General features: G+C 32.6%; 4 protein-coding genes across 4 annotated transcripts; 3 read left to right on the top strand and 1 right to left on the bottom strand.

The window, feature by feature from the left end:
• The first annotated feature begins 4,471 nt into the window (after positions 1-4,471).
• On the top strand, positions 4,472-6,161 carry LOC111803607 (BAHD acyltransferase DCR). The gene has a single exon (XM_023688098.2). It carries the CDS (start codon positions 4,540-4,542, stop codon positions 5,938-5,940), a length of 1,401 nt encoding a protein of 466 aa, XP_023543866.1. The 5' UTR covers positions 4,472-4,539; the 3' UTR covers positions 5,941-6,161.
• A 3,342-nt stretch (positions 6,162-9,503) lies between these two features.
• On the top strand, positions 9,504-9,875 carry LOC147790487 (uncharacterized). The gene has a single exon (XM_087127605.1). It carries the CDS (start codon positions 9,504-9,506, stop codon positions 9,873-9,875), a length of 372 nt encoding a protein of 123 aa, XP_086983731.1.
• Positions 9,876-14,299: 4,424 nt separating this feature from the next.
• LOC111803783 (shaggy-related protein kinase kappa) lies at positions 14,300-19,832 on the bottom strand. Its single transcript, XM_023688325.2, has 13 exons — positions 19,648-19,832; positions 18,866-19,104; positions 18,606-18,698; positions 18,450-18,509; positions 18,086-18,358; positions 17,570-17,644; positions 16,576-16,632; positions 16,349-16,489; positions 16,222-16,272; positions 16,023-16,118; positions 15,164-15,247; positions 14,978-15,080; positions 14,300-14,705 (listed from the first exon to the last, which is right to left on the bottom strand). The coding sequence occupies exons 2-13, from the start codon at positions 19,028-19,030 to the stop codon at positions 14,617-14,619; spliced, it is 1,287 nt and encodes a 428-aa protein (XP_023544093.1). The 5' UTR covers positions 19,031-19,104; positions 19,648-19,832; the 3' UTR covers positions 14,300-14,616.
• Positions 19,833-23,917: 4,085 nt separating this feature from the next.
• On the top strand, positions 23,918-25,825 carry LOC111804213 (chlorophyll a-b binding protein CP29.1, chloroplastic). The gene is made up of 2 exons (XM_023688938.2): positions 23,918-24,502; positions 25,254-25,825. Exons 1-2 carry the CDS (start codon positions 23,996-23,998, stop codon positions 25,611-25,613), a joined length of 867 nt encoding a protein of 288 aa, XP_023544706.2. The 5' UTR covers positions 23,918-23,995; the 3' UTR covers positions 25,614-25,825.
• Positions 25,826-26,296: the final 471 nt, after the last annotated feature.

Raw genomic sequence — 26,296 nt, forward strand, 5'->3', positions numbered from 1 at the left:
GGGTTGAAACCCTAAAAAAAAAAAAACGTCAATCTGTAAACAGAACCAATTTTTTTGTTTTTCAAAGTTTAACCTAATCCAAATTGAAAAGAAAGGCAAACCCGCCCAACCTTTATGGTTTGAGCTGGATAGTTAGGGTAAGTCATGTCATCGGGTTATATAAACACCTCTATTCTCACCCACTAGGATAGTCAGGATAAGTCAGATTATCGAGTCATATGAACACTTTTATTTTCACCCACTACCTTAGTTAGGGTAAGTCAGATTATCGGGTCATATGAATGCCCCTATTCTCACCTACTAAGTTAAATGAAGATTAATCGAGATATGTATGAGCCAATAAAAAACGTCAATTAAAAAAATAATAATAATAATAATAAATAAAAAAAGTCATTGCATGCGCCCACACGTTGAAAAAGTACAGCCGCCATTCCAAGTCTTTGCCTGTTCTACCATATGACTTAGGCAATTGCTTGGATTTGTTGGCCACAGCGCACAAAAATTGACCAACACTTAAAACATTTCTTTTTTCTCTTCCTGTTCCTCTGTCTTCAATCATAAAAAACAAAACCTTAATTCGAGAGTATGTTATGTATCGTCGTCAGCGTTTACAATTTTAAAACGCATCTTTTAGAGTTTCATAGCAAAACTGATATTCATCCATATACTGTCTTTTCTGTGATTTCCCTTATGGGCTTTTCCATTACGCGTCTACTAAGAAGATGTTTCTATATTCTTATAAAGAATGTCTCGTTCTCATATCCAATTCATATGGGATCTCACGAAACCTGCTCGTGATTAACTCCGAGAAAGAAGGGATATGTTGTATGTGAGAAGAAATAAGTTGTAGAAGATGAGGTTATCCCCAAATTAAAGTAATAGCCAATTGAAGGAAGGATGTTGAAATATATCCGATACATTTCATATTGGTATGTATTTGTCATTTAATTGTGTCGTAATGTCATTATCAACTAGTACAAAAATTGTACCTTTTCTTTGTGCAAACAATTATTTTTAATTTTTTTTTGTTCGTAAAGTTTGAAATTAGTTTCTTGGATTTGTTCGGTAATATGATTATGTGTTGACGGTATGTATTTAGTTGATTTGTCAAACTCTATTGATTTTAATAATATTTTTGTGAGATCACAGGTCGTTTGGAGAGAGAAACGAAACATTACTTATTAGAGTGTGGAGATTTGTCTTTAATAGACGTTTTTTAAAATCGTGAGGTTGGCTACGATACGTAATAGGCTAAAGCGGATTATATTTGCTAGCGGTGGGTTTGGGCTCTTGCACATGATATCAAAGCCAAACACCAAGTGGTGTGCCAACGGAGACGCTGGACCCTTGAGGTGGGTGAATTGTAAGATCTCATATCAGTTGGAAAGAGAAATGAAACATTTCGTATATGGCGAGTTTTAAAATCGTGAGGCTGACGACGATACGTAACGGACAAATGTAGACAATATCTACTAACGATGGCTTGGGCTCTTGCAAATGGTAACAAAGCAAGACATCAGGTGGTGTGTCAATGTCAAGGTGGATTGTGAGATCTAATGTTGATTGGAGAGAGAAACGAAGTATTTTTTACAACGGTGTGGAAACCTCTCCCTAAGAGAGCATGTTAAAACCGTGAGGCTGACCGTGATGGGCCAAAGTAACATCTGCTAGCGGTGGACTTGGATTATTACAATTTTTAGGTGATCTGACATTTTCCCTCTCGATTTCTTCTTGTCGGTTCTACGTAATCATTGTTGTGATCATTTCTCATTCCTTTTACAATGGACAACAAGATCCTTCCTTTTTTTTTTATTTAATTAAAGACGGGATGTCGGTATTAACTTAAGTTAGGTTAATTATATTGACTTGACCAATTTGTAGGATGAACTATAATTTTTAGGTTGGAAAACAATGGGGCCTATGCTACTAACAAAGCCAATATAATTGGGCAACAGAGCTTAGTTTAGGCCATTTTTCTACTTAAATTTCATAATAATTGAGCAAAAGTCAAGATCGGACATATTCATTGAATAAAATTATTGCACAATAATAATGAATTCACACACGCCGCCTATATTAATTTGTCACGTCAAATATGAACATACAAATAATTAGAAAAAAAACCATAATTGTTAGATGAACACGACTCTCGTATGATATTGTTCATTTCGAGTATAAGCTCTCATGGCTTTGCTTTGTGTTTCTCAAAAGACCTCGTACCAATAAAGAGATAGTATTTCTGTATTATAAACTCATGATTATTTCCTAATTAGTCGATAACTTTCATCCAACAGATTCAATAATAAAATACTCTTAGTTTTGGATGGAAACTTCGAAAAGTTAGAAAGATTCATGAAATTCTCTGGTCAATCGCCACATCATCAATTATGTTTTATGTTACTTTTGAAAGTCTATGAATATTTAAAATCCAATATTAATGGTAAAAATATTTTAAAAGTTTTTTTAAAAAAAAAAAATAATTTTTTTTTTGAACTTTTTAAAAAAATTTAAGAATCTTAAGGAAATCTTTCCAAACTCAAAAATATTTTTTAAACATTTTTTTTAAAAGTTAAATCATATTTTTGAAATCTTTTAATAGTTTAAAGATATTTTTAAAATAAGGTACGTTTTCATCCGAAACTAATGATAATAATATTTTTTTTAAAAATTAATGGTATTTTTATTAATTTAGCTATTTACATTAAAAAAAAAATTAAGTGTATTTTAAATCAAAATTGTACCATTTTGATGCGTTTTATATACGTATTAAAATTTAATTATAATTAAAAAAAATGGAATAAAATATAATTTTATCAAACATTATATATAAAAGCAACATATACATTTCACACTTTATTTTTATTCAATTGTCACCATATAATTTTTAAATTATCTTTATGGGATAGAGGGAAAATTAATCATATAAAATATAATGTTTATATTTTTCACATTGTTTTTAAAAATTAAAAATAATAGAAAACCATGTTATTAAAAAATGAATATTTCTTAACAATAATGGCGATTCACCCACACACAAAAATACAAAAATAAATAAGTAAATAAATAAATTATCTTTATAAAAGGCAAGTTGTTATTTAGTCAAATTCATACAACTCCCTCAACTTTTCATAAAATTAATTTTTTTTTTTTGTAAGCACGTGTAAATCATCGTTGAGTCTCTTAGATTTCATCTCTATTATTTAATTATTATTTTATTAATATCATTAAAAAAGACAATTAATTAATTATATGGTCTCACCCTCTCCCTGGTAGACGCGTTTTAAAGCCTTGAGGAAAACCCGAAAGGAAAACCCAAAGAGGATAATATCTGCTAGCGGTGGATCTGGGTCGTTACACAAACTCTTATAACTAAGAGCTCGTTGTGGTTGAAGTTTGAAACATATAACTGACATGTAATTGTCAAGCTCATCGATAGTAGATATTGTCCGCTTTGGCCCATTACGTATATGTGAGATTCCATATCGGTTGAAGAGGGGAACAAAGTATCATTGTCGCTTTGGCCCATTACGTATATGTAATTGTCAAGTTCAGCCCACCGCTAGCAGATATTGTCCGCTTTGGCCTATTACGTATACGTGAGATCTCATATCGATTGAAGATGAAAACAAAACATTTTTTTATAAGGGTGTGAAAATCTCTTCTTAGTAGACACGTTTTAAAACCTTGAGGGGAAAACCCAAAGAAGACAATATCCGCTTTGGGCTTGAGCTGTTACAAGTGGTATCAAAGCCAGACACTAGGTGATGTGCCAGCGAGGAGGTTGAACTTTGAAGGAAAGTGAACCCCTTGCGGTGTGCTAGTGATGATATTAGGCCGCGAAGGGGGGTAAATTGAAGGATCTCACATCGATTGAAGAGGGAAACAATGTCAGTGGAGGATGGTGGGTCTAGAAGGGAGGTGAATTGTGAGTTCCCACGTCGATTGAAAAAGGGAACAAATGATTCTTTATAAGGGTGTGAAAATCTCCATCTAGTAGCATGTTTTTCTTGAGGGGAAGCCCGGCTAACAGTGGGCTTGGCCGGTTACAGTATCATCGTTAATCTCACAATTTTAATCTTAAATGACAGTTGATGGTTGGGATCAAGTTGAAGTTTGAAGTTATAACTAGGAGGGAGTTAAAGTGATAAAATATCTTAATAGTGCTGACGTGGATATTCATAGTCACAGTGATGGAGTATAAATTCAATGAAACCACACCACATGTAGAAAAGAAAGGGTGAAGCATTTAAATTATTAATGTTGGATTATCTATTACACTATATTGCCTTACCATCCACGTGTCCTTATCCACACGCGCTCCTCTCAATTTCTGCCCTTTTCTGTTTAATTTCAAGGCCACGTCATGGTCTTCCTCATACATCACCCCCTCCAAACCCCTCGCCATTTCCACTTACCTCGCGTGCAAAATGCATGAATCTAACCACCATATCTTCTTCTATATAAACCCAAATTCAAATTCAAATTCAAATCAAATCAAATCCCAAATTCTTCTTCCCATTTACGAATTTCAATTTCACAATGCCTTCTTCCACCACCGTAATTCTCTCCAACTCCACCGTGTTTCCTGATCGGAAATCCGCCATTAAAAAACTTAAGCTCTCTGTTTCCGACCTTCCGATGCTTTCTTGTCACTATATACAGAAAGGCGTTCTTCTAACCTCTCCGCCTTCTTCATTTTCCGATCTAATTTTCTCTCTCAAACGCTCTCTCTCCGCCGCTCTTTCTCACTTTCCTGCCCTCGCTGGCCGCTTCACTACCGACCACGACGGAGCTGTTTACCTAATCTGTAATGACGCCGGCATCGATTTCATTGAGGCTAAGGCCAAACACCTTTCGATCGACTCTGTTCTTTCTCCTCTTGATGTTCCGATTTGTTTCAAGAGCTTCTTCGCCTTCGATAAAACTTTGAGTTATTCAGGACATTATAAGCCTTTGGCGGCGGTGCAAGTCACCGAGCTTGCCGACGGTGTCTTCGTCGGATGCATCGTAAACCACGCCGTAGTTGACGGAACTTCGTTCTGGCATTTTTTCAATACATTTGCAGAGATTAATTTAGGAAAGGGGAAAATCTCTAATTCGCCGGATTTTGACCGTAACACGGCGTTTAACTCGCCGGCGGTGTTGAAATTCCCGGCCGGCGGTCCGAAGGAGACATTCGACGGGAATTCGCGGCTGAGGGAGAGGATTTTTCATTTTAGCAGAGAAGCGATTTCGAGGCTGAAACTCAGAGCCAACGGAGGGAATATGAGTAACGGAAATTGCGACGCCGTTGAGATTCTCGGCAAGCAATTGAATGACGGTTGGAAAATCGTTAACGGAAAACAGAACGACGACGTTCCCGGTGGGAAATTGAAAATATCCTCTTTCCAATCTCTCAGTGCTCAGTTATGGCGTTCGGTGACTAGAGCGAGGAAACTAAACGCAGCGAAAACGACGACGTTTCGAATGGCCGTGAACTGCCGCCATCGTCTCCAGCCACCGATGTCGTCGCTTTACTTCGGAAACGCAATACAGAGCATCCCAACCGTCGCTTTGGTCGGCGAGCTTCTGTCTGAAGACTTAGGTTGGTGCAGCGCTTTGCTCCACCGTAACGTGGCGGCTCACGACGACGCAACCGTGCGACGTGGCATCGCCGATTGGGAGAGGAGCCCACGTTTGTTTCCGCTCGGGAACTCCGATGGTGCATCGGTGACAATGGGAAGTTCGCCGAGATTCCCAATGTACAACAACGATTTTGGATGGGGCCGTCCGGTGGCCATTCGAAGCGGCGGTGCAAACAAGTTCGACGGTAAGATCTCAGCATTTCCTGGTCGGGAAGGGAATGGAAGTGTGGATTTAGAGGTGGTTTTGGCGCCGGAAACAATGGCGGGTCTTGAAACTGACCCGGAGTTCATGCAATATGTATCGGTTCCGATGTGAAAAGTTAGAATTGAAAGCTCTTGTCGCTCCCAAATCCATACCTATTGGAGTAGAGATATTTTTGAGATAGCATTAGTAGAGCATCATTACTCAAATAATTGTTCGAGAACCACGAGTGTAGAACCAAGTTAAACACGATCTACTTTATCTTAACAATAAAAACAAGACTCGACGACTCAACGACCCTTGTTGATGTCGTCGTCTCCCTCTTTCTTGTCAAACCTTCCTCGTCGCTATCACAACATTGCTATTAATCAGGAAGGAGCTCTCCCTACGTCACAACATTGCTATTAATACAGGAAAGGACTTTTCCCACGTTTAATTCAAATTTGAACTAAATGGATGATTTGCTATAAACTAAGATACCTTAATCTCGATTATATAATATGAACGGTAAAAAATGTGTTCAAGTTACTACAAGATCCTTAACGCGTTTTAAAACTGTGAGACTAACGGCAATACAATACGTAACATGCCAAAGCAGATGGGTAATACTTCCTAACATATGCATTTTAAAATCGTTCTCCCTAATAGACATATTTAAAGTCGTGAAGCTGACAGTTATACATAATAAGTCAAAGTTAGACAATGTCAGTTGACATGATTGGACATCATTAAATCTAACCGTCTAAAAATTTCATATCATGCTCGCTCGTTCTAGGATTTAAAGTAAAAGAGAGTATCTCTTCAAAAACTTCTCTTTTATAATAGATTTTAGGTCACAAACACCCGGTTGAATTCTGTCCGTACTTCCTTCTCACATTGTCACTATGATATACGAAATTTTTTTCCCTAATAGTACTTTCTAAATATCCACGAATATAATATGATTTTTTTTTCTCCGAATAGTACTTTCTCGAGTACATCAAGATCCATAATTTTCTCCACCAACTTAGAGAAAAAAAAAAGTAGCGATTGAAAAAAAAAAAAAAAAAACGCTCATTAATGTTGTAGCCATGCCCGGTGTACCCCGACCCCTACCTATGTACTAATCTTACCACTATTGTAATGTCAAATTTGAATACCTTTTTATTTTTAAATAGTTTATAGGAATGGCCAAAAATGAATAGTGTTGTTTTTTTTTTTAAATTAATACTGATTTTAATTTTTTTTGGTAGCCAAGCTAGGCCGGTGGCCGGTGGGAGGCACCCTTAATGCAATTTATGATGCAAATTTTAATTTTTCCTCCCTCTCTCTTTTCAAAATGACCAAATTACCTTTAAATTTATGCATTTGTGGCTCGGCTCGATTAGAGAGTAAATTCAAATGGCTGAAACGTAGAAGGAAAAAGAAAAATTGAAATCGAACCATCTAAATGAAAAATTGATCCATGGTTCGATTTGGTCTGTGTCAGATGTGTACATGAGTTGGATTAAGTTATTAGGTTATTTAAAAAAAAAATCATACTTATTTATTATAAAATTTAAATATTAAATATTTTTAAGTTACATCGACTACATATTCTTAATAATAATTAGATAAGATTAAGTTGGGTGGATTAATTTAATCTAAAATTTTGACTTTTCAAAAATTCAACCTAGTTAAAACAATTTGTTTAAAAAATATTTGACTTTTAAATATAAATAATATTTTTGGGGACATTAATTTGAGTCTTTTAACTAAATAAATAATTAAATAAATAACCATATGTATCCCATGAGTTCTATTATGGCGGCCACCTTGATGCCCTCAATAATTCACGTTTTAAATGCTTTTTTTAGTGTATTATTTCTCTTGTCAAATACCAATATCACCATTTCAACAAATTTTATTGCACGGGTTATTAGAGATGTCGACCGATAGGACAAAATTACAGAATGTTTTTCTATTTCTGTTCTCATCTCTACTTCGTAAGGATCAAATTTATATCTAAAAAAATAAATCATTTATTTTTATAAGAATCGGGATGCGATAACTCGCTAGGATCAAATTCCTTGTAAAAAAAAAAAACATTATAATTTTTTGTTTTGTTTTAAATATTCATTTCAAAATAAATTTGTTAATAAATAATTCTCATATTTTCAATATAATTTTAATTTTAAAAAAATATAAAACATCTAAATAAATACAATATTGGAGGCCCATTTCCGGTAATAGGCCCATTTTCTAATGACAAATGGGCTGGAAATTGGAGGCCCATCAGAGGCCACGATAGGTATTGATGAACAATTTTTTATTTTTAATTGTGGGATTAAAAACTAAATAAATAAACCCACCTGCTTATAATTTATTTTTAGAATTAAAAAATTTAATTTTTATTTGTTTTTTTAAAGAAAAAACAAAATTAAGGTCTCTTATCCTCTACAAACTTTCTCTCTCCTTTGACCCATGGAGTAATTCAACAGACAACTTAATCTCTCTCCTCCCTTGACCTTGAAATTTGACTTTGTTTCTCTTTCTAAATTTGCACCCTCCTCTATTTTTATTTTTAACTTTTTATTTTTAAAATAATTTTATATCTTGAAACAATAGAACATCGACAATTAAATAATTTAATAGATTAATTATTTTGTTTATATTAAGAGATTTAAGAAAATTTTTAAGTAAAAAACTTAAGTATTGAATAAAAAATAATAATAAATAGAATTTAATTAAAATTAACGGATAATTTTGCACGGGGCCAAAGGCAGAGACGAAGAGGAAGGCATCTTGTCCCTATCCTATCTCATGAACATCTCTATTCTCTAACTCACAAATATTTTTAAAAAATCGAAAAAGAAAAAAAAAAAGTAGATAAGAAAGGTCGATATTGGTTACCTACTCAATCTTTATTTTCTTTTTTCTTTTTTTTTTAATAAACTTGATATTTATTATTGTCGGGCCATATATAAATAAAATTAATTAATAATTATAGACACGTGGGGACGATCAAATTTACTATGTCTCACTAGCCACTTGAAATAGGTAGAGAGCTATAAAAATATAGTAAAATAATGTTGGAGCGAGATTTCAAACTTTTAATTTTAACTAAATTTTTTGTATTTTAATTATTGTGTTATACTCAACTCGAAATTGAGCAAAAATATTCAATAATAATTTTTAACCCGTAAAATAAAATTTTAATTAATTTCAAGAGTGTTAAAAAAAAATTGATGAACTCATACGTTATGTTCGTTTGTAGGTTTTTCTAACGAAATTGATTAAACAGATATAATTAAGTATACAGGTAATTATTTCATTAAATGTTAATTAAATGTTTAAAAATAATTAAAAATAACAAATTAAATAAATAATTTATGGTTTAATAAGGATGAACTGATTAAAAAAATTTAAGACACAAACAATTAAATTGAATCTAAAAATGTCGACCCAAAACAACACATGAACGCCCTTAATTAATTTAATTTAATTTGACTAGATCTAAAAACAAGAAATTAAATCTAAAATAAATAAATAAATGAGGGAGAGATGTTGGTGAGAGACAGCTAGGGGTAAGAAATGTGCTTTTTTTTTTTCTTTTTTTTTTTTTTATAATTAAATCCTCAATTTTTAATTTCTTTTTTTCTCTCTCTCTACAAATACCCAAACAAATTCAATTGAATCCCAAAAAAAAGGAAAAAAAAATGTCAACAAAATTAAGCTCCAGCAGAAGAGTGAGTTTCAGCTCAGATCAGGGCGGCGCCGCCAAGCCCGCAGCTTTCCCAAGAAACAGGAAGAGACTGATCACGGTGTTCTGGGTTTTCCGGCTGCCAAAATCCGGCAGATTGTTCCCGGGAAGTTTCCTCCGCCGCATCGGAGCGAAAGTGGTGAAAGTTCTGCGATACGTGTCTTTGAGGAAGAGATCGGCGTCACCGGCGTCGTCGTCGTCGTTGAAAAGCGGGTCTAATTTCAAGAGATCCCATTCGGTTTCGGAGTCGATGGAAGAATCTCACAGAGCCGAAGCTGTAAAAGATTGCATCAATTTCTTTAACTCTTCTTCTTCTTCAGCTGTTTGATTTTTTTTTTAATCTTTTTTTACCTCTCTCTGCATTTACCAGTGATGCTCTGTAACTTTTTAAGGTAATTTCTTTGTTTTTACCTTTTCTTTTAAGTCTCTGTAATAATGATTTCATTTTTTAATTTTTTTTTAATTTTGGAATTTATGATGTTTCTTCCTCATTTTTTAATATAATTTTTATGTTGGTAAAAATTGAATTTTTAGTCCAATTCCAAAACAAAATTTAAAAAATTTAAAAATTATTGTTTATAATTTTTAAAAACTTAAATTAGTATTGGAAAAAATCATAGAAATTTATAGGTAGAAATAACGATTATAAACATAATTTTTAAAAATAAATTGGTTATCAAACATTAGGTTAGTTTTATCATCCGTTTTCTCGCGTAAAATAGTTAAATTTAAGTATAATAATAATTCTCGAACCTTTTATATAAAATAAAATTGAATAAAGTTTTTAATCTATAAAATTCAAATTATGATTATTATTATTTATAATAATTGATAAAAACATTGAAAAATAAAATAGAAAGCTTATTATAAATTTTCTAATTTGTGGACTAAATAAATATGATCTTCAAAGTTTAGGACCATTTTTTTAAAAATAAAATGGTTTTATTTATAAAAAACGATTAATAAATATACAATTTCATCAGCCAGCTTGATTGCTTAATCCTTAAATTTTGGTGTATGATAGAGTGTAATTGTTTTCTAATGGTCTGAAAAAAAAAATCATTTCAAATATTATTATTTATATTATTTTTTAGTTATTATTAATATAATACTTGAAATATTGCACCTTACTCGCATTTTGAACGAAATAATAATAATAAAATGTAATATTTTATGGACTAAATTAATAAATAAAAAAAATACATCTATCTTCAAATTTCGATAAATTTTTAATAATACTTTTATATTAAAAAAAAATTACTTTGTCAACTATTTTATTTAAAAAATATTTATAAAATTAAAAAAAAAATCAACCTTTATTTAAATCTTTTTTAAAAAAATACTTATGTTTAAAACTATCATAAAATTTTAAAACTAGATAAAAAATACTTAAAAATTCTTACTGTCATGAAATTACGACGATTATCTTTGAACTTTTTAATATTATCTTAAAAATTTTATAAATATTTTTGAAATTAAATTAAAAAAAACATGCGCGGGTTATTAAAAATTTTAAAAGTTCAGAGAATAAAGTTCTACCGTTTTTTTTTTAAATTTTTTTTATTAATTTAGAAAATTTTTATAGAATGAGTTTATTTTTCATAAATGGTGGGAAAAAGAATAAATAAATAAGAAAATTATAATAGCTTTAAAGCTTGATTTAATTATTTCATCGTCATGAACTTCAGTAGTTGAAAACTTCAAATGATTGAGCTCCATAATTAAATCATTTGTTTATAATAATATATTATATTTGATTTTTTAATTTAAATAATTATAGTACACCAAAAAGTGTATGAAACAAGTTGTTACTCTAATTCTAGGTTGTCCCAATCTAATTAAGCTACACTTCCATCAAACAAAACAGCTTCATCCTAGATTAACACCTTATCTTATGATATTTATAATTATATGTTTTTTTTTTTCTAATGATACGAGTTTTAATATTTATTCACTAATTTACTCGCCAATTTTAACCACAGGAGAGGAAAAATATAATGGTTCAAGTTCACTACTAGTAGATATTGTTTCTATAATGGTTCAAGTTCACTGCTAGTAGATATTGTTTCTTTATGTTTAAGTCTACCGCTAGCCGATATTGTCTCTTTAGATTTTCCTTTTCAGGCTTATAAGGTTATTAAAACGCGAGAGATTTCCACAAATGTTTCATTCTCCTCCCAACTAATTGTTGTGACATCTCACAAAAAATATTTGTAAAGTTATTAATTTTAATAAATTCAAATTTTGCATAAATTTAATCAAGTCGGATTAAAAGACTCGCTTCTTCGAGAAATATGAGACATCTAAGTCATACAAATAAAGAGATATATTCATTGATAAGAAAAATAAAAAAAGAGAAAGTGATTGGATTGATGATAAAATAGGATCGTGGGAACAATAATTCGATTGATGATAAAGAAAGAGAATTCTTGGTTCAGTTCTCCACCTTAACAACATAAAATAGGATTGATCAAATTCTATTGAGTCCGACTCATAGTGATCATTTATCACTCACAGGATTGATCAAATTCTATTGAGTCTGACTCATAGTTTATCACAGAATGACTCTGGTTATCAAATGATTTAAAACGTGACGGTAGTTTTTTTTTTTAAAAATCTTTTTAATTTTGGGAGGGGGAATACCTTTATTATTAAATTTAAAAAATAATGAGAGAAAATTGTAACATTTTAAAAAAATATTTATTTAAAAAAGAAATAAAATTGGGTGAAAAGTGTAAAAATAAAATATTGATTTGAATGGTCGGAAATTGTTGACAAATTTAGAGAGCAATAATTGTGCATATATATTAATAACAATGATGGTGACAATTGTAACCAATAAAAATTAAATGGACCAAAGAGCATTAAATGAATATTATTAACAATAATTATAAAAGAAATCCTCAAAAATTAAAAGAAAATGTCATAAAATTATATGGAAATTAGAGGCCCATCGTAGGCTGAGCTGGAGCTTCCTTCAGGCTCACCGATACTTCTCCGTCAGCAATTAAGAGTCATGAATTTGAAGTGTCAAAATCAGAGCCATTCAGGTCTCCATCTCCTTAATAAATGACATTTCACCAAATTAATTGCTAATTTTATTTCTTTCTAAATTTTACTTTAAAATAAACCTAAAAATGTAGGAACCAAAATCATAATTAAATTTACTCATTTTTATTTATTTATTTATCTATTATTATTATTTTCAAGAGAATAAAATAATTGTCTTATACCTAAATCTTTTTTTTCTCACCAATATGAACTAAAATGAATTAAAAAGAAGCATTAAAAAAATTGCCTCTTTTGCTTTTGTATTCAAAGATATGTTCAAAAGGGAGGCATCATTACTTTTTCAAAAGCCCTTCAAAAGTAGAATATTTCCATTTTCACCTAAAGGAGGGACCTCCTTGCAAAACAGAGGATGGTTGTTAAAATAGTTAAAATCATTCACGAGCATGTCTTTAATCATTTAAAATTAATTTAACATTTAGTCTTACATGCAGTAAAAAGTGAATAATCATGTAAAAAGTGAATGATTTTAACTATTGTAACACTACTACCAAACCTGTAATGTAAGAAGAAGAGTGCCTTGGATATATTTTATTAGAAGGGTTAAGGAAAAAAAAAAAAACAAGAGCGAAAAACACACGACACAAAAAGACACAGAAAAACACGAAAAGACACAGAAAGACAGACAACTAAATATCATGAAAATTTTGAAAAGTAGATTAGAATATTGACAATTTGTCTAAAGTTACTCAGACAAATATTAAAAAGAAAAGATGTAACAACAATCTTGTCAATATGGCATGATCCAATGGCTAACAAAGATCAGCAGTTCAAGTTGTGAACTAGCAGTAGAACTGAGTAAAAAGTGAGGCTTGAGAATGAGATAAATTGGGAGAGATTGAAGTAAATCATACAAACAAAAACGAATGAAAAATATTCAGAGCACCTGGTTATTTGGTAGACTCTTGCATTCGAGTTCTAGTTTGTATTGCTGAAGGAGAAACATAATTATGTAATTATTTATCATTTTCAGGCAAGAACATTTATTTGAGATTCAAATCACTTCACAAGCAAGATCGATCATGTCAACATACGAAACTAAACTATATAGAATTGAAAAAAGAAAAAAAAAATAGTCATTCGCTAAAAAAAAAGTTAAGAACACTTAACCCTAATGACAAAAAATTATTTCGAATTACCATATTGATCAAATATCCAAGGCAAAGACATTTGATTGAGATTCAAATCACTTCACAAGCAAAATCGATTATGCCAAGCCTAAATGATTCCAAACATGCCGATTATGTCGGATGGTACAAGAAACAAACATAATCTACAATGTAAATCTAAATTATATCACAGCATAATAAGTGCCCTTTTAACACATGTAAATCTACAATGGCATCACTTTTAACATGCAAACAAACAAAGTGGAATCAGATTCATGCGTACTGTGCTAAGAAGCAAGAACATACATATCATACTACAGCCATTAAAACACTTAGAAAATCAGGAATCGTTCCACTCCATCTACTTTATGTTTCTAATTTCAAAAAGTTGAGCTGTAATATCGAATTCGTACCTGTATATGAACCGTTTCCACCCTTCTTCTACCTTGATCAAAATCCAAAAGCTTAGCAGTACAACGAAGGAGAAAGATAGCAGCCATTAAAACTCTTCTCTTTCTTCAAGATCGTACCAAAATCTCTTGCTTGGCTTGTAAGGAAAAAACAACAGGCAAAATGAAGACAAAATGAAAGAAACAATATTGATCAAAAGAAAAGCCATTACAAGATGTCTGAGGTACCATAAACCATATTATGGGTATTGATTGCCTGTGAAAAATATACACCATAGGTTATCTGTCTTTATTTTAAATACAAAAATATCTTCTTCACGCAAACAGAAAGCTTCAGATTTCTCAAATTGTTTACTGCTAAAGTCTTTTCTGAGAGAATGCGCCGATGATAGATATAGCGAGCAATGGCAGATTCTTGGACGTTTAGGACTGACTTGGAGTAGAATGATGAGCAACGCCAATGGAAACCTCTGATCTATAGCTAGGTATGCAAAGCCATGAACAAGTTCTGCTTACGAGCATGCTCCGGGATAAGTCGATTCATGGTATCCGGTGGTATACCAGCAAGCTCTGCCATACAAAATAAACCCGAACCTTAGCATGAGAGGCGTGCATGAAAGTAGATGAAGTGTAACTTGAATAGAAACCATGTCTGATGATAGAAATAAAATTCATCAAGATGTCAGAGATCCGTAATGGACTGGTTACAGAAATTTCATATGCATTAAAACTAGACAAAAACGCAACAGAATGCTGCAAAATAGATCTCGAGATATAACTTCACTCCTCAAAATGGCCAACTTAGGGTAAACTTAAGGCAATAGTTAAAGTGGAAAACTTACCCTGAGGCTTAAAATTAAATAATGGAGGAAGTGGGCGGCCATTAGGAAGGCGTGTGTTTGGGTCTCTTAACTCATCAAAGAAGGGGTGGACACAAGCTTCCAACTGAAGTAAACCACATAATATTACGAGAAACGAATAATACCTTACACCCGAGAAAAGTTTAAAATAGTGGAAGCTGAACTTACAGCAGTACACCGCAAATTAGGTGAATACTGGAAAAACCTGCACACAAGGTCCACGGCTTCAGGAGGTAGACGTTTCTGGAAAACCTGTCCATGATTATGGTATCCAAATAAAATCTCCATAGCAAGTAAATGCCTTTTCCTTTTTTCTGTTAGGTAAGTGTATTTTACAACAACAAAGTAGAACAACAAAGAAACAGCTTCAACTTTCTCTAAGTATTAGAACACCGAACCAACAGTACGAGACATATTAACAGCACGCCGCACAAAAACGGACAAACAAAAACTCCTAGAGAAAGAGGTAGAACGGAGGTTTAGGTAAAGGATGCAGACAAAAGATAGGTCGATAAACATGTTCAAGGAAAATCTCCAAAATATCGATCCTAGCATGTGTGAACCTCTGTCCTGCAATTTATCCAGTGTTCCAAAAGCACGACTACTATACCTCAAGTAATTAACTGATTCCATGCATGAGCTAATAGCCAAATTCCAACTGCTTATGTAAATGAGGAATAAACACTCTCAGGCAAGCAACATAATGATACCACTAGAAGGGAGCCCCCAAAGGTGGAACTTCTTTGACTACCTAAATGAGCAGAGCACAATGAACAGAGGGACCGAGGAAGGGATGATACAAGATTAATCCATATGAGATACTACTTACAAATTAATCAAAATTAAAAAAGAATAAACTTAAAGATCGAAGGTTTCAAAGCAATAGTGTGTCCGACGAACCAAGACATAATACTAAGCGTGCCTCTTTCAACTAACGGCCTCTATTTGGAAATAGATGCTAATCCCTTGAAGCTAAATATAAAATTACATTGAAAGCATTTAGAAGAGTGAGGAAACGTAGGCTTGCCTTATGCCAGGGGTGGGGCTTAATCTGTGGGAATTTGAACTCAGTGTAATTTGGATTCATGCATTTTATTTCTTCTCTGGTTGGAGTCCCCAAAACCTGTACACGTAATTGAAATTTGAAATGATAAGTTAAACGACGTCTTGAGAAAAGGAAAAAAGGAAAAAGAATTGAAAGTGAGGAAATAAATTGATGGATCTACCTTGATAATCTCAACTAATTGGTCAACTCCACTTTCACCAGGAAAAAGGGGCTGAAAAAGTTATCAGAATCATCAGTATCGTGAATAAAACAGGCGCAAGGTCCATATAGTTATCCTTGTACACCACCTTTCCTAAAAGTAGCTCAGCCATCACACATCCTGTTGACCATATATCAATCGCAGTAGTGTACTCAGTGGCACCAAATATGAGTTCTGGGGCACGGTAGTATCTTGAGCAGATGTATGAAACATTAGGTTCCCCTTTAACCTGAACAAATAGCAAACAAAATTAATTACATTCAGAAGAAAAAGAGAACATGCCTCCACTCCATAACGGGTTCAAAAACTACTTACCAAGACTTTAGCACTCCCAAAGTCGCAAATTTTGAGCTGATGTGTATGTGGATTCACCTGGAAATGAAAAGGCTCATCTTGAGGCATTACTCAGAAATACTTTTGCAATCCATTTCCGTTTTCCTTTTTAGTTTCATTTAGTCAAAGCTAAAAGAAGAAAACAAAATAATGGACAGAAATACGTGAATCCATTCTACTAATAAAGCCATTAATCCTAATATCCCAGGCAATCAAATATTCATGAAATTTCTATAATAGGTGAAATATAGACATTACAAGACTTGAAGCCAAATTCTATGGCTGACCAGAAGTTACTACAAGAGTCAGCTCCTTGTATGGAAAGCAACAGTCACAGGATCAGAACAAAAGTATGTGCTGATAGCAATAGCATTGGGATGCATCCCATAGAACCTTCCACTTTAAGTCAAGTTAACCACCAAGCAAAATATTCATGTCTTCACAAATAATATGTATAACTAATTCAATCAAGTAACGTAGAAATTCTTCAGTACCAAAACTCATAGCACTGGTAATCCACACAATCGTTAAAATTCCAAAAACAATCTTAAATTTCAGAAATTTTAAAATTCCACCATGTTTCATTTCTCGTGTTTAATGTTTTTGGAAAGCAAAATAATACTTCCATCATAAAATTAAAAAATGAAAAGCGAGAAGACTATCCCCAAGGAAGAAAAAAATAAATGTATGAGATAAGACAGTTGGAACTCAATTATGAATCAGTAAAATAAAGGAATATCCTCAAAAACCTAGTCCCAAAGTGATGCGAGAAAGCTCTGAACCCCACATTAGAGTTTTATTTATTTATTTATTTATTTATTATTATTATTATTATTTTGCATAAGGTGACATAACAAAACACACAAGTACTCAAAAAACAATTATGAACAATATCATAGCTTATAAATCATTATGCTAAGCTCCTATACAATAAGTCTTACATGTAAACCTAATACTTGTGAAAGAAAATTCTTACAAGTAAGTTTTGAGGTTTGATATCTCGGTGACAGATACCAATGCAATTATGTAAGTAAGCCAGTGCCCTACATATCTGCAACATAACCGCCAAATGATCATAAGTCACTAATAGCATAATTACCAAACAGTAAAATCAACATAATGTTGATATAGAAACCAAAATGTGATGCTTGTAACATTGTGACATGCAAAAGCACATGCTTGTGCTTCTTATTATACCATAAGCCCAAACACATAAGCAGAAACCTTAAATAGCAAGTGATATAGTAACAATTCGACAAGAAAATGGAACAAGAGCCCTTCCACTAAGAGGAGTGTAAATATGATCATTGTCTATACTACAACAGAACTAAACTAACCAAAACTGCTTCAAATTATACAATCGCAATTCACAACTACCGTAACTCATACCTTCATTCATGAAGTTTAATTATTCAAACTCTCTTGTAAATACCACAGGGAGGTGTAGAGAGCAAAAGTTCAAATCTACTACGAATTATTATCTGGTAAATACCTGATAGGTATAAAGTTTAACATATATTAAGGGCATTCGCTGACTGATCCTGCTGTAGTTCCTTGCAATTCGGTTGACAGTTTCAGGAACAAATTCAAGCACAAGGTTCAAATAGAGCTCTTCTTTGTCTGTTGTTGAAAAGAAACAATGCTTTAGGCAAACAATATTTGGGTGATCCAACATTTGCATAATCTGCAGCTCCCTGTTCTTGTATCGCTTGTCTTGAAGAACCTTCTTGATTGCAACAATTTCTCCAGTTTCTCTACATTTTGCCTATCAAAAGTGACCAGGTTATCTCAATTCTTCAACTACGAAATCAAATGGAAGAAACAAAGAATAAGCATTACATACTGCTAATACTTACTTGAAAAACAACACCAAAAGAACCAGTTCCAACTACATGTTCTGCAATATAACTGATAGTCTGGCATGCCAACACAAAGAATATGTCATAGAACAATTAAGACACTGTTATCAATGATCAAAATCAAATGCTACATGTAACATTTTTGCCTCAAACCTGCTTAGATTGACCATTTCGACCACCGATAGTGGTTCTTATCACATGCCCTGCTTCTGCACCCACTCCATCAATGATATCTGGCTCACTATCCTACAGAAATGAAATCATAAAAATGCCAAAACAAAAAGGGGGAAGCAAAGGTGCCATGCTGTCGTCAAGACTGAATAAATTGGCTAAAGCTTCTGCTCACTATTATAAGAGATCGAAAAAGTTTCATTAAACTGTCAGCAATTGAGCCAGAAAATATAAAAGCTTACTCTGTCCTCATCAGTATCTGCCTTATCCCTTAGCCTCATCTCAAGCATCTCTCTTCCAAGCCAGTCAACTGAACTAGATGAACCCTTGAAGCCATTGATAGACCTAGAACTGCCAACTCCCCCATTTCCTAGGCTTGCAGACGCCATTATCTTATCTCGGTTCATTAGGAGTACCGGTATTAGTTACCATCACACGTCTTTGTACTCCTGCACTCCACACTACCTGAGTACCAAGGTTTCTATATTGAGATGGCAAGAAATGAAGTTAGGAATGAAACAGAAAAAAAATGGAAAGTCCAAGAAAATATATCACTGGAAACAGATCGAAGGAGAAATTTTCTAGAGATATAAAAAAAATACGATTACAATACTCCAACAAAATTAGATTATGCTATTCAGTAAAGGAAGCAGACGAGATTCGTCCATTATTATTCGTTTTCTTTTGAACACCGAAAATCGGTCTTTATAACAATCAGAATCAGAATCAGAACGCGAATAAAGTATTCAAGCACGATCTGCCTACAGACTCAACCAATAAAGCAAACATACTCGGTCGGATCCAAACTTCAATCACACAGCCTTAACTTCGAAAACTAAACCCAAAATTAAATTCCAAACTACAGAACGATAAAAGCAATAAGACAAAAACACACACAACCGATACAATTCCGTTGGAATAGAATCGAAACATAGAGCGCAGAATTATGCAAAGGAACCCTAAAAAAACATAACAAAAAGCAGTGAGAATCAAAACAAGCAGATCGCTGAGAAAGCACATTAACCTGGGAGGATTTTGCCGACGAAACAAAGTGATGGCCGTTCATCATAAGCTCCCGATAAGAAATTTGGTGGCTGATCTCTCTCTGCCTCTGGCTCTGCTCTGTATTTTATGGAGTGTCCATGGTGGGGGAGTGGAGGTCGGATTTTCTCAGTAAGCGTGAAGTGCAGTAAGGTAGAGGAGACTCTATAGAGCTTTGCGATTTCATAAATAAAAAAGGATACGAAAAGAAAAGTAAAATTACAATTTTGTCCTTCAAGTTCAATTTATGGAGAATTTTAAAATTCAGAAATTAAATATGTAATTTTCTATAACTTTAACTCTTTCCAATAGATAAAATAGTGATTTTATATATATTATATAAAATAAAATGGTTGGACCATTACAATACCCATTAATTATGGTGTTGCGGTAATAATAGTAAAAGTAATTACATTAAATAATATCTAATTTAAGAAATAGGTGCACGAAATGAGATTAAATAATTTATTTATTTACCAATAAAATTATGCTTTAAATAGATTTAAAAAGAAATTAAAAAAATCAATTTATATAGTCTATTATATATATATATATATATAATCACATGTAGGATGGACTTCTGGGCCTAAAATAATTAATGATTGCATTGGTTTCTCCTCTCAAGTACTTCTTTTAATTTATTTTCATTTCCCATAATGCCCCTCATGCCTTCTTTAATGCCTATGCCTCCTCTATTGCTTCTACGCCCTATGAAAATATAAATAAATGCATTTTTTATGGCAGCGGATTTGGAATTGTGCGGCACTCACTTCTTAGCAACAAGTGATTTAAGCTAATTTGTTTTTGCGTCGCCTACAGCCAAGCGACGTATGCTCGAGCATCTGACCCCGGCTCAAGAATAAAGTTTTAGGAAATAGGGTCAGAGAGATTTCGAAAGAAAGTTTTGAAAGTAAGATTTGAGAAATTGAAGTTAGTGTTATATGTGATGCAAGCAAAAAGGCAACAACAACGACTTACACCATGTAACTATTAGGTACAGAGAAGTTGACAATTTTGTAACAAAATAATAATAATAATAACGACTATAAAATATCCATAAATTTTATACTTTATTTTTTAAAATACTTGAATTTTTGTACCACAGGTAAGGTAAGGGTGTGAAAACCTCTCCATAACATATACATTTTAAACTTTGAGAGGAAACTCGAAAAGGAAAACCCAAATATAACAATATCTGCTAGCACTGAATTTGAGCTGTTATAAATGATATCAAAGTCAGGCACGAGAGAATGTATTAGTGAGGATGTTGGTCCAAATGGGATGGATTGTAAAATCCACATTGATTGGAGAGAGAAACGAAACATGAACACCTACGGTTACACGGTCAATTATTTTTTTATTTTTTCGTTTACTATAATAATATATATATATATATATATATATATATATATATATATATATATATATATATATATATATATATATATTTTTTTTTTTTTTTTTTTTTTTTTTTTTTTTTTGAATTCTTTAAAATTTATGTTGGAAAATCGGATCCTAAGCATCGTAGAAATAAATGAAATAGGGGAGAGATAGGAAGTCGCTACCCTAGAAGGGCAGAAAGGGTAGGGATTTACTTGACCTACAAGGGCAGAAAGGGTATTATGGGAAATGTAGGTCCAAACAGAAGATAAGGTGATAGTGGTAGGGACAGAGCGTGAGAGGAATAGCGATGCTGACATGGAAATTATAGTGCTATTGAATAAAATCTATTCGCATGCCACGTGTCATTATTTAAGCTCGCATGAGTTTGCGGCTGATGACGTGACAATATTCTATACAAATTATGGGTGGGTCCCATCTCACCCATGAAAATGGAATGTCCATTCTTTCCACCGTCAATACTCCTTTATCCACCACACCCTCACCATTTTTTTTTAATCCCTTAATATTAAATACATTTTTGGTCCACTTTCTTTTATTTTTCTCTATAATTAATATTTATTTTTAACCTTATATTTCGAACCTTTTTTTTCATTTTTTATTCTTATCTCATTTAAAAGTAAATAGATTAAAATAAATTTTACAGAAGTGTAAAGATAAAATTATGGAGTAAAATAGTAATTAAATCTTTTAATTACATTTCTTTTTTTTGTTAAATTTTTTTTTATATTAAATAATTAAGTGACTGATATAAATTTTTTATAATTTCCTTCCTAAAAACTAAAAAAAAAATAAAAAAATGAAAATGAAAAATAATAAAATATTTATTTTAATCAAAGCGTAACATAGATGGAATAGAAGAAGGAAAAGGCAGGCCCATTACAAGCTTGCATGCGCGCACAAAACCCAACGTATCTTTGCATTATAATAAGTATTATTAATGTCATGATTTACCTAGCCAATAAAATCTCTTAAAAGTATTTTTAAAATTTTTTAAATAAACATCTTCAACATTTAATATTTTTAAATGCCCAATTTTTTTTTTTCCTCTTTAGTGAGTTGTAATTAAATTATTATTTTACTAGTGATTTAAATTTGTAAATATATTATTCACGTTTAATAATTGTTTAATTGTGACACCCGAATAACTGAGGAGTACACGAACGAATCGATACTATATCTGAATGTGAGCGATATCGAAAATATAATGATTAAGAAATACTTTCAAAAAATGAAAGTTATTACATACACCGACATTATGCACCTTTCTTTTGGTGACTCAATCATTGGAACTCCTATGCATGTGAGTAAAGATCGTCTTCACTTTTAAGAAGCGAGAAACGTAGGAAGCGTGATTATATTGTAGGAGAATATTGATGTCATTAAACATAGTTTAAATTAAACGATAATATCTAATCTCCCAAATATGTTATTACCGTCACAAAAGGGATGGTTTATTCAACTTTTTTAACGATGAATACGATAGACCATATGGTTTGGAGAGAACAGCTGTGATATTATCTATTTTGACACGTTACGTATCATCGTTAGTCTCATGATTTTAAAATGCGTTACGGAAAGGTTTCTACACTTTTTATAAGAAATACGTATTGTGAGATCCTACGTCGATTGGAGATGAAAACAAAACATTTCTTGTAAGAATGTGAAAACATCTCCCTTCTAGAGGTTAACGACTATACGAAATGAGCTCAAGCAAATAATATCCGAAAAAAAATGAAAAGGAGTGGAGGTTGATTGTAAACCAAAATCATTCTATTAGTAAAAATTTATATAAATTTTGTAATATGTAATAATTTTTTTATTATTCAAATATAGCGACAGATAACAGTAGAAACATTTCTTTAAAATATTTTTAAAATAATGTCATTGAATTAAACGTTTGTAATAACAGCTTTAAAGCAACACAAAACACATAAAACAACAAATAAACAGTTTATAACAAAATAAGAAAAATAAAGCAATGTCCTAATCTAACCTAAAGCTTCAAAATAAACAAAATGAAACTACCCTAACACAACATTCCATGACCTTCATCGTGACGCCCTCGTCATCCATACAAGGGTATCGTACATTTACCTAAAATGTAAAAGTAGCACATGACTCAGTTAGTAATCTTACTCTTGGGGTTAGGAAATGCAAACACATGCAACATGGCAAGATCTATCCTTTTAACCGAGCAAATCATGGCCTTCAGCAACTTTTTAGTTCATGCAAAATTGGACGTGTAGTACTTCTCTCCAGGTGAACCACGCATGCGAGCATGAGTCCACCGAGTAGGCTCGCACACCTCCTAAGTCTGGCTCGCACGTCTAGCACTCGTTGACGGACTCAATGCCGAACACGATAGAGAGAAATAAACATCATTACATACGGTAAACATGATGTCATAAATTTGAACGACATTTTTTATGATAGAAAATTATAAATTATTACTTTGAGACTCACATTATTTTTCAACCCTTCAAAAAATTTTAAGGCTATATTTTTTAATATTTGATTTTTTAGTTTTAAATTTTTTAAAATTAAGCCTATAAACACTACAAAAACACTAAAAGTTTTTTTTTTTTAATTAAACTTATTTAAATTGGATTTTATTGTTTTTATTAAATTAAATATCAAAGATTTTCCCCCATGAGAAACCTCAACCACAAATCTCCGACACAAAATCAAGTGAAACGACGACGCATTGGCCCCACCGTTCCAGTACGACAGGATAAGGCAGAGATAAGGCCAGGACGCACACAAGCCGTCAGATGCGTTCATCGAATAATCCAACGGATACAAAACCACGCAACAGATTATGTGGCTCTTGCCAATCACAAGCCCCCTCTCTCAGCCACATAACAACCCAACCAGAATCCCAAATCCCATCTCACACTCTTCAATTCCCCTCTCAACTCATCGTCGCAATGGCCACCGCCACCGCCACCGCCGCCGCAACCTCCTCCTTCATCGGAACACGCCTCGTCGACGTGCGGCCGAGTTCCGCCCGAGTCCAAGCCCGATTCGGATTCGGTAAGAAAAAAGCTCCAGCAAAGAAATCGCCGCCGTCGAAAACGATATCCGACCGTCCGCTGTGGTTTCCAGGAGCCAAGGCGCCGGAATGGCTGGACGGAAGCTTGGTCGGCGACTACGGATTCGATCCGTTCGGGCTGGGGAAACCGGCAGAGTATTTGCAGTACGATTTGGACTCGTTGGACCAGAACTTGGCTAAGAATGTGGCGGGAGATATAATCGGGACGAGATTTGAGAGCGCCGACGTGAAATCGACGCCGTTTCAGCCGTACTCGGAGGTTTTTGGATTGCAGAGATTCCGTGAGTGCGAGCTGATCCATGGAAGATGGGCGATGTTGGCCACACTCGGCGCTCTCGCCGTTGAAGGCCTCACTGGTATCACTTGGCAAGACGCCGGAAAGGTGAGTTTTTTTTTTTTTTTTTTTCATTTTTAATTTCAATTAGTAATATAATATTAATTTAGTCCTTTCAATTTTGATTAATTTTTATTTTATATAGAATAAATATATGACTGGTTTAATTTTTTTTTAAAAGCTTTTATTTATCCTTTTTTTATAATAGTGAATTATTTAAAAAAAAAAATTAAGAGAAATTAGTCTCTCTTCCTTTGTATTTAGTTGGCCATTCACTTGATTTAAAGAAAAAATATATATATATTTTTTATTATATATATTCTTAGAATTAACAATTTATCTCATTTAATTTTCTATTTTCAATTTTGTAATAATTTAATTATAATAAATCTAAATAATTAACATTTAATTTTTTTTTTATGAAATTTATCCCATAAGATTAAATTGTTACAAATTTAAAAATATAATAATAATAATTTATTGTGAAATTTAGAGACTAAATATTATAATTAACTCGCATTTACGTACTAATTTAATTTTATACCCCGTAGTTTCCTAAATTAAAAAAACGCATTAAAAAGTTCTTAAATTTAGTTTTATATTTTTCCGTAATAATTGGATTTTTATTGTAAAAATTGATTTATAAATCACTAAATGTATTTATAAATTTTAAAATTTAAGCTCTAAATTGTGGTGAAATTTAGATATTAAAAATTGCTGATTTAATTTTATATTCCATAGCTTTCTAAATTTATAAATTGTAATAAAAATTATTTAAAATTTTATATAAAAATTGCAGGTGGAATTAGTGGAAGGTTCGTCGTACCTTGGGCAGCCGCTGCCCTTCTCCCTGACCACACTGATCTGGATCGAGGTTCTGGTGATCGGATACATCGAGTTTCAAAGGAACGCCGAGCTGGACCCGGAGAAGAGGCTGTACCCAGGAGGCAAGTTCTTCGACCCCTTGGGCTTAGCCGAGGATCCCGAGAAGAAAGCGGTCCTACAATTGGCGGAGATCAAGCACGCTCGCCTAGCCATGGTTGCCTTCCTAGGCTTTGCGGTTCAGGCTGCTGTCACTGGCAAAGGCCCCCTCAACAACTGGGCCACCCACCTCAGCGACCCACTCCACACCACCATCATTGACAACTTCTCCTCTTGAACTCTTCGAGTTTATGTGTTCATTGTTGTCTTCAAAACTTGACCGAGTTTATGTGATCTTGAGTTGTAAGTAAGTACGTTGTTGCTTCGAGATTCGATCCGAGTTTATGCGTCGATTGTTGTCTTACAAACTCGATTGAGTAGTAATGTGATCGTGAGATGTAACTACTTTGCTTTGATGGTTCGTATGTGAAATTATATATTATTTAATAATGTCGTCTACCATATAAAACAAAAATATTACTAATTTAATTTTTAAAAAATGGAACTGTATTAATGAAACTATTTTTTGAAATAAAGAAATAACAATTTTCATCCAAAATTAAAGTTTAACCACGTAATTTAGCATGTGGATGTGACGTCCAAGAAAATGAGGGATATATAAATGAACCGTCATCATACAAGTATAATAGTTAATATCGTACCCGACCTACGATTAATTGTCGCATCTATAGATTATGTAGTTAATTATGTTTTTTTAATGGTTGAAAACTATAGTTTATAATTATTGGTTCTATTAAATATTAAAATTTAGCTTATATGATATAAATCTTATGGAATTTGATAGAATAATAAATTATATAATATAGTGAATTAAAAAATTAATTATAAAAAAATGTATTTATGATTTGTATATTATAAGCTATCATAAATAAGGAGGGTTTAATAAAAAATTTAATGAAC

Source organism: Cucurbita pepo, chromosome 10, assembly GCF_057944985.1.
Source record: "Cucurbita pepo subsp. pepo isolate OVF chromosome 10, ASM5794498v1, whole genome shotgun sequence".
NCBI lineage: Eukaryota > Viridiplantae > Streptophyta > Magnoliopsida > Cucurbitales > Cucurbitaceae > Cucurbita > Cucurbita pepo.